General features: G+C 37.6%; 1 protein-coding gene across 3 annotated transcripts in view; it reads right to left on the minus strand.

Moving 5' to 3' along the window:
- Positions 1-234: 234 nt before the first annotated feature.
- Positions 235-9,725, minus strand: part of ELOC (elongin C) — a 14,180-nt gene continuing 4,689 nt past the window's right edge. The window contains exons 1-4 of one of the 3 annotated variants that reach the window (XM_071737794.1): positions 6,356-6,655; positions 5,751-5,811; positions 3,279-3,422; positions 235-672 (exon numbers count right to left, since the gene is read on the minus strand). In XM_071737794.1, coding sequence (XP_071593895.1) covers positions 482-672; positions 3,279-3,422; positions 5,751-5,754 — 339 coding nt within the window. In that variant the 5' untranslated portion in view covers positions 5,755-5,811; positions 6,356-6,655 and the 3' untranslated portion in view covers positions 235-481. Of the gene's footprint in view, positions 673-3,278; positions 3,423-5,750; positions 5,812-6,355; positions 6,656-9,725 lie in introns of those variants that run through there. The other 2 variants (XM_071737792.1, XM_071737793.1) reach the window with 2 other exon arrangements.

Genomic DNA, 9,725 nt, shown 5'->3' on the forward strand with positions numbered 1-9,725 from the left:
CTAATCTAGTTAGTTAGTGTAACTATGCTAAGGAACAGCTATCTTACAAAGGAGATTAAGTTCAGATGTTTAGAAACTTTAACAATAAGATAAAGTTAGAAACCCTAAACAGCTACTCATATTTAACTATAATTACCTTTTTAGAGAGCATTAGCCTAAACTCCAGTATCTTCTAAGGTCATTGTATTAAAAGAAAGTTCTATCACACCTAAAGGATAAGGCATAGCCATCTACTAATTGGCATACTCGTTTATTTGTATCAGTTGGTGAAAAGGTCCTTATTTGTGCAAGCAGCAAAACAAACTTCAACTGAATGATTGCTATATGCAAAAGGACTGAAGGCAATTGCCTCTGCAGTGAACTTTACAGTTCTCAACAGCACACACGCAACATGCTATCTGAAAAAAGTTACTAACTGAACTACATGTATTAAATACTGAAAAAAGTTTTACATTTTTTTTTTTATTATAATTTATTTTATTTAACAATCTAAGAAGTTTGCAGCCATCAGAAGTTCCAGTGCAATTTCAGGTGCAATTGGGAATTCAGGAATCTCCGTCGAGCTGTTAGTATAGCGGACCTTGTAGGTGAAATACATGCATACTTTGGATAGGACATGGGATGGGATCTCTCTAAAATTGACCTCGTTTGTTTCATTTTCTGCAAACTGTCCTGTGGAAAAAAGAACCAAAAGACAAAACAGAACACGGAATAAAACACCAAAACAAAAATCAGAATCTCCAGTCACTGCAAAATGGAATGCTTTAGCACTTTCTAAATAGATTACTGTAAGTCCCTTATTCCCAGGCATTAGATTCTGTAATATAAAGCAGGATGTGCCACATTCACAACCCTTAAGAATATTAAGACCCTCTACATTACAAAAGGTTTGTTTTGACTGCAGCCTATTAATAATACTATGAACAACTACACCAGAAACTGTCTCATTTTGATGCTTGCTTAGTAGGTGCTCTAAAACTGTACTGTGTGCAGCTCTAAAGGTTACAAAACAACATAAAAAAAAAAAAGTATCAATCCAAATTTCTGTCTTCTTTAAGAAAAAAGAATTGTATATAGATGTTCCATGTCTGCATATGCACAGTAGTCCCTTCTGTGATCCCACTAGCTTTGAACTTCTCAGTCATTTTCAAGCAGATTTGACAGAGGTTTGAAACCTCAAAGATGCATTAACCTGGTAAGCTCTAAAAACAAGCAGAAGGGATGCAGAAACCCTACATGTCCTGGAGGAAAGGTTACACACTGTACCTGTTTATGCCTAGCAGATATTAAAGAATTTATCCAAAACTCAAATCTCAAAACCTAAGTACATTTGAGATTACGTCTCACTAGTGCCTGTAAGCATGAAACTTGGATGATACAAAGTTGTGGTTAGTCCCACAGCCTTTCTACTCTTATCTCTGTCCCTTATCTCTCTGGACAGTCAACTCACTAAGCTGAAAGGCAATACAAAAACCACTAACATGTACTCCACAGAATGTTTGCTTTCCACTGTTTCTGTAGGAATCCCCTTCTAACTACAAAACAGAGCTATTTACTAATGTCTACACAGTTGTGTAGAAATATCTGCATGTGCTGAAACCAATCTGGTTTGAGTTGTACAGGAACAGTATAAAGCAATAGAAGAAAAGTTAACCTATTGGCAATGTCATGCTACAGAAATAGAGAAAACTCACACATCAGTGAAATTATGACCTAATGAAGTTGAGAGGAAGAGCATTTTTCCTTGTGAGCCCATTTAACTTGTTTGGTTTTATACAAAATATGCTTGGATGCTGACCCCTTTACACAGACAGTTTTCTGGCTCTTTAAGCAGTCTACTTCACATTTTATTTCTTCACATTTTTTGTGGGATGAATTCAGAGCAGGTCCTGTAACTACTCTTCCTCTTGCGTATCTGGGAGGCTGACATGGAGTGGAATCAGACACAACAGATCTGCTACCTATTTTCAAATGCAACCATGACAATGAAATTTAGCAGAATATTAAGCAGAAAATTTTAATTGCTCAGTTCACCCAGCTGTTACTAAGTAATTAAAGAATACACTAAGCAAACAGATTTCTTCAGTAATACCCCCTTGCCAGAATCTGGAAGAGAATATAAGAATGACCACATTCAGACCAGAGCTCCACATAGTTTACTGTCCACCACTTGTGGTCAAAGGTAAATGATGAGTGTACAGAATAGGGAAAGCAAGTGTTAACTTCTCCCTCTTCTCTTGTCCACCCTTTCAGTTTTCAAGAATTATTTCAAACACTCCTTAAACCAGAGGTAGTCTCATATATCCATTAACAGATGAGGTCCTTCCCTTTTGTGAGTATCTCTCTCCTCCTCTCAAGCTAATTTTTGTCATTAAGCTCAGGCCAAAGGATCTTGTGACTGTGCTGTGGCCTAAACCCCAGTAGGCTGCTATGCACCACACAGCTGCTTGCTCACTTCCCCCTGCAGTGGGCAAGGGAAGAGGAAAAGAATAAAGGCAAGAAAACTCGTGGGTTGAGATAAAAAGTTGTTTAATACAGGAAAGAAAAGTGGAAGAAGAGAAAGGAAACAAAACAATGGATGAATAGGTTATCACCACCACCCTTAAGCTGAGGCCCAAACAGTTGCCAAGCAAAGTAGGGTTGACATCCCTAAGCCCCTCCTCTCCCTTTTTATTCCTGAGCATGATGTTACATGGCCTGCAATAACTCTTTGGTTAGTTTGTGGTATCAGCCTGGTTGTTTTCCCTCCCAACCTCTTGCAAACACCCCTGTCTATACATTAGGTGGGGGGAAGCAGAAGACACAGGGATGGCCTGAACACCGTGCAATCTCTGCTCTGCAAGATCAGCTAAACCACTGGTATGTTACCAGCATTCTTTTGGTCCCAAATCTAACACACAGAAACAAATGATCTGCAATGAAGAAAATAACTCCATACCAGCCAGATCCAGTACAGAATACTGGAAGTTCCACCAACTACCAACTCTTGTTTGTTCTGAACTTGACAGCTACTCATTTCATGTAATACCCTTATATTCTCACACCATGGGAAGTAGTAGTAACAACACTATGATCATTATTAGCTGTCCAAAACCAGACAGAGCCCAATTACAAGTCTGGCAGCATAATACACTACAGAGGTGGAGTGTTCCACTGGAAAGAGGAACTGGGCAAGGTCTGGAAAAAGTTAATTCATTCCAACTTTCGCTCACTGCGAGATACAAACTGTCCCAAAGTGAAAACAAAGGATTTGAAGGTACTAAATCTTTTGTACCTACCTGGTCCACTCAACATAGCTTTTATTGTTCCTGATGTTAATGCATGCTCTCTTTTTACAATGAACTCATGGCCATCAGAGGATATTAATTTCACATACATAGCATCTGGGCCCTCACACCCGCCATATGTTTTCTCTTCTCCATCTGTAATGAAAAACAGATCAAACATTTCAGAGCACAATCAGTAATCCACATAGCTAACAATGCAAGTCTTTTCTACAACTGTTTGCAGACTGAAGAACCCAACCAAAAATAAGACAGAAGAATTTTGCATATTTGAAGACAACTTCTCTGAAGCACAGAGTAATCTTTTCCAAAGTAGAGATTTTTTACAAAAGTAGCAATTTTTAAAACTCAGCATCTCATTTCCCCATCACCAAATTCTGACACAATTTCTAAAACTACATAGGAATGATATTTTCCTTATATATTCTCATGTAAATTGAACATGCTACTCCTTCCCTTCATAAGGCTATTGCATTGTTTATCATACTAGTACTTACTAAATAAAAGTTACCTAAATATGTATCTACTATTTAAAAATACAGACTGCAAGGGAAAAAGTGCTTTCTGAAGCACAGATAAGAATAAAAGCAGTCAGTATTCCTGTACTTAAGAAATGACAAAAGATTTGTACTCCCTCACTGCCCAGCCAGACCCTGAACCATGCAACATTAGTGCACACCTGTGTAGTGACCTTTGGTGGAAAACAGGGTGTGAAAGCACTAAACCCAAGGAATTTTGGAAATTCTCTCCACAGAAGCTTTGACTGTACTTTTTTGTTTCCCTTCTGTCTTACTATATACTGCTATGTTTCTCTGGAAGCCCATATAGCAAGACAAGCCCATAGCAAGAGAAGAGAGCATGGTCTCAAGTTGTGCCGGGGGAGGTTTAGGTTGGACATTAGAAAGAATTTCTTTACTGAGAAGGTGATCAAGCATTGGAATGGGCTGCCCTGGGAAGTGGTGGATTCTCCATCCTTGGAGATATTTAAAAAGAGACTGGATGTGGCACTCAGTGCCATGGTCTGGTAACTGCAGGGCTAGTGGATCAAGGGTTGGACTTGATGATCTCTGAGGTCCCTTCCAACCCAGCCAATTCTATGATTCTATATCCCCCTTCCCTTTTTTCTCATTCATTTATTCTCCAACAGTGTCATCTTTGAAAGCTGAAAAAATAACATCACTGTTTCCAGCACTGCACTGTTCACTCTGTGCAGTCTTAACAGTTTCCCCATCTTGTACCTGTCTTGCCTACTTAAGCAGCACTCTCTCTGGGGTAGGAATCACTGATGACTTTGTGCTCAGCACTACAGGACTCCATCACACTAAGCAGGCTGTCTCTGTAGCTGGTATGTTCCTGTAAACACTTAAGTAATAAAAACTGCACTAACATGAAAAACTTTTGGAAAAAATACTGTAAGAAAATATCCCACTAAAAATACAATTCCTATTAAGCTGAAAAGTTAACACTTTGTTTTAAATACTGTATTTTCTGAGGGACTAATATAGCAACTGTTGTTAAAATTCTATTAAAAATACTTGAATTTGACACTGCACATAATCTTTGATTTTCAGAAAAGTACTAATCATGATAGTTAAAAAATTAAAGTCCTGGAAGAAGTTGTTCTTTTCCAGCTTGGAAAAGTGTAACAGAAGAGATCTGTATGCTTCTAGAAAAGTAATATAATGCCAGTATTCCATGACTGCATGGAGAAGTTTAGAAGATAAACCAGATATACACTACAAACTTGAGATTTGATAGTGTTTTCTCCTTCTGACAAAACCAGGAACAGAAGTAAGTACCCTGCATTGTATTTAGTTTTATAACATTCCCCCAGTCAGTTAAGTTGTTTTGTGAATTAAGTTAAAATTGAATTATCATGTACTTATTGCCAATTTTAATAAAGTACTGCCAGTGCCAAACATGCTGAAATACATTCAGAAGTACAGATAAAACCAGAATCTGTCCAACTGTGTCATTACCTAATTATTTGTAGATGCAGAAAACTGGTTTCAGATATATCACATGCACAATTTATCAACATTTATAAAAAATTTATCAAGAATCAGTCCCAATTATGATTTCTTAGTCAGAATTCAACAGACTGACCTTAGCTAACAAGCAAACAAAAATATTTAAAACAGTAGTGAAAATCTCTAATCCACGATCTAAAAGTTATAGTGCTATAAAATCCTAAAGGCATTGTATTTTAGCAAGTACATTTTCAGCACTATGCATACTAAACAACTGAAATTTATTCTTAGAGGCACTCTGAAATGATCTTTCAACAATTACTTAAAGAAATCTTCTTATAAAACATTTGCAGGAAGTTCCATTATCTTTTGAGGCTACAAGAAAACAGAGTGAGAAGATCAACATTTAAAGTCTAACAATCCACCTCCTCTACTGATTTAACAGAGAAAATGTTTCACATTACAGGAAATAAAAATACCTCTAAGATGAACTTACCCATTCTCTTCTTATAAAAAAAAATGTTTCTTTTCAACAGCAGCTTTTGCAATAGGAGTGTCTGGAAAATAAACACAAGCAGCAATATTTTCAGTCAGTAGTACAATGTCTTAAGTCAGCTTTAGTTATCAGCCTTTATGTTATCATAAGCACTCTTCAGAAAAGAATATGATTAAACACAGCATGCAATGTTGATGAGCATTATGTTTGCAAAACATTACATTCTCAAAGTTATTTTTGCTGTCCAGAGATACCCAGCATATGCAAGAATCTCTAAACTTCAGCTTACTTTGTAAAGAAGTTGTTCCCTAAGCTTTTCAAAGCCCCTTGTCTATAAAAAGCCAGAGGTATTTCAAGAGCCTTATGACTTTTATCACTACAGACACCACTCATGCAATGGTACTGGGGAGATAAACAAGTTTTGCCACACTGCAAAAGGCTCTTAAGAGACTGAACAGGTTGTCTACAGAAAAAAACCAGCAGAGTTCACTATGCTGTGAGTAGAAGAGTGGCTGTCCTGCCATTCAGAGGGACATTGACAAGCTGAAGAGAAAGGCCAACAGGAAATCTATGAAGTTCATTAAAGAAAATGCAAACCCCTGCACCTTGGGAAGAATCACTCCAGGCACCAGTGCTGGATGGAGGCCAACCAGATGGAAGGCAGCTTTGGAGAAAGAGACCTGGGGGTGCTGGTTGACACCACACTGAACATGAGCTGGCAGTGCTGTGCTCTTGCAGCAAAGGTGGCCAGCAGTACCCTGGGGCTGTTATCAGAAGGAGTGTTGCCAGCAGATTTAGGCAGGTGACTCTGCCCTTCCAGTCAGCCCTTGTAAACATCAGACTGAATCAAGTCCTGCAAAGGGCCACAAGGATGAGCAAGGGCTGGAAGCACCTGTCCTATGAAAAGAGGCTGAGAGAACTGGGGTTGTTTAGGCTGGGGAAGAGAAGTCTCAGGGATCATTTTAATCAATGTACACTAAATACCTGGTTTCTAACCTGTCTTTCCCAGAAGATTAGTAATTCCTGACACAATGGATCCACCACTGTCACCTAGGTAATCTACTTCACACATCTAATGTAGATATTCCCAGTGCAATTTAACCAGGAGCTTTCACAGCTTATACACTGACATCCAGCTTGCTGCTTGCATATTTTGCCATGTAAATAAAACCAAAGAGCTAGAGAAATGGAAACGGAAACACTTATTTGCAAAACAAATCTGCTACATTCAAATAGAACATATATTTCTTTACACTTCACTGCATCTCTACTGCCAAAAAGAAAACTTTGGAAATGAAATTCCACCCACCCACCTGCTGTCCTAAAATTCCTTTCACATCAACAGCTACTCTCCAAACATTAACTCAGTACAAATCAATGAACTACTGTTATGCTCCCACTGGTCCAGGAAAACTGGACCAGTGATTCTGATGGCTTCCTGGTCAATATTGAGGGTCAGAGTCAGCAAAGAGATTGTCAAGAATTCTGACAATCCATGTTGTTGTTTTGTAAGGTAAGGAGCAACAGCACAGGCATGAATGAATCACTATTACTCACCAGAGAAGGAACCAAGAGCAGGAAGTGTGAAAAAAAATGAAGAGACACCACTCCTCCCATTCCATCCTATCCCCTCCCTCCTGTTTCTGGTAAAAGCTTAGCAAAAAAATGTAAGCAAGTTGAGGAGGGAGCAGAAAGATTTGCAGGATGTTTTATAGAGATCTCTGCATCTCTTCAGAAGATGCAGATATTCTCTATTGCTGACAGCTTCACTTACCAGCAACTCTTTCTTGCTGATCTGACTATTCTTTTTCATAACTACAAATATGAAATAGTCTGAATGTTTCCTCAAGCTTTCACAAGAAGTCACTTTGTTACGTACACCTAATCAAACTACACATATCAGACCAACAGTTTTTAGTTGCCCATGAAGAACCAAGCAAAAAGCATCCTCCACTTACATTGCTGATGTCTTTTCAAAATTGTCCTCACATTACAGAGCTACCTTACAAAGCATTTTCATTCCCCACTGGTACAAGGAACATTTTCACTTGTGCTTTGGCAGGTGAAAAGTTCCTGAAAATAACACACATTCAAGAATCTCCTCTGAGAGTTAATTTGTGTATGTTGTGATAGAGATACCTCAATATCAAGCATTAAATGCCTTTGCCATTTTCAGTAATTCCAGGAACTCATCCAGGGAAGTAACATTTGGGTGCTGGAACAGTTGTGGCACAAACCTGATGGGATCTTTCACCTTATTTCAACAGGTTTAGTAAATGGAAATCAAGCATCTTACTGGAGAGTACCTGTTGTTCAGGAACTGAAGGGATACCTTACGTTAGTAATTTTATTGTGCAGAAGAGGATCACTTGTGGTACCTCCTTCTTTAGGCACAAAACTGTTCCTCATGCTCCAGAGAACTAATGAAACCACTTATAATGTACAAATAATAATAATTAAAAATCACACAGAAGAAGTAATACCATATTATGTCTGTACTGGTGATGATAAATGTGCCTTAGTTTATAATACAAATAATGCTACTAAATAAAGTAATAAAAACAGGTTAGTTAGGAGGAATGCAAATAAACAACTTTCAAGGTAAAAACATCACTTGAGGAAGCTAATAAATACATTGAAGCTGGAGAACTGAAAAAACATACACAACAAAACATTAGGTGTCCCCAAAAATTACAGTGAGCATTTTAATAAAATCAAATGAAATGTGCTGTCATGTGATTAGAAAGAAAGTAATTAATGCTTTAAGAAGAAAAAAAATTTGGCTCAGTGTTCTGAATTTAATTGCATTAATAGATAAAACAGAATAAAAATGCAGTAAGAGTTAGCAGATATAGGACATGTTGGACTAATCCACTACCTAAAAAATTAATCAGTCACTTCCTTGGAAAAAGTAAACTCAAAGAAGATGTAAGCTGGATTCAGTAAGTCATCTCAGTTTAAATAAATACGATAAGAAGGTAATCTTAAAATGAGAAGGAAACTTTCTGGAATAATACAGTATGATCAGTATGATGCTGTTATCATGCAGCAATCAGACTAGAAAAGAACTACCAGTGCCTCCAAAAAGTATACTAAACTTTTTTTTTTTTTTTTCTTTTAAACAATGCTGCCAGAAAAGAATAGGTAGGTTTAGATGAGACAGAAGTGGAAAGCACTGCAACAAAAGGGGAACAGAGTACCATACACACAAGTGAGCCATCTTGAGAAAGGGCATACCAGAAGCCACATGAAATTAAATCATACAAAATGCAAGATTCCTGCATGTAGGGAATGCTTGCCTTTAGTCAGGGCTTGTGATTTGTGAGTACAGTCATTCTGTGGTCAACTATAAACTGATGGAGCTCAGTAGGGCGGGGAGGAAAAAGTGGGGAAAGAAATAAATGCACATCAAAGATTCCTTTACAACAGAGCTAGGGACATATGAACGTTGTGTGTGAGCAACTTGTCTGGAATGCCACACACAAACGTGAATTCCTGTTTTAAAGAGAAATAAATTCAAACTGCAAGAACTACAGAATTGAGCTACCGATATGACCAAAAAGCCCTGTTGTACAAAATTAGCCTTGCACGCTCAGCTTATCAAAATAAAGCTGGATTGAAGATAAATGTAACAATTCTTGAAAAGGATAAACATCAAAGAGGGAGAAGCATGCCAACATTATTCCTGCTTAGGTCCAACAAATGAACAAGCTGAAAGAAGAATATAATTTACGCTGCTATTCCAGGATTCAAGTTTGGTTCTGAAAATAGAACAAAGCTAACATTCTATTGCCAGAAGTAAAACATGCAGAAAGCCTCTCTGCTTTAAAGAAAGAGACACCATACATTCCACTATATGATGCATTTGACATGCAAGCAAAGGATACAGTTTGGTTTCACTCAGTTTCTATTCTGATATAGCAATGTGCATTAAAAAAAAATTAAAAAAAAAAAGAAGAAAAAAGATACTTGACA

The sequence above is a fragment of the Heliangelus exortis genome, chromosome 2, assembly GCF_036169615.1.
Source record: "Heliangelus exortis chromosome 2, bHelExo1.hap1, whole genome shotgun sequence".
Taxonomy (NCBI): Eukaryota; Metazoa; Chordata; class Aves; order Apodiformes; family Trochilidae; genus Heliangelus; species Heliangelus exortis.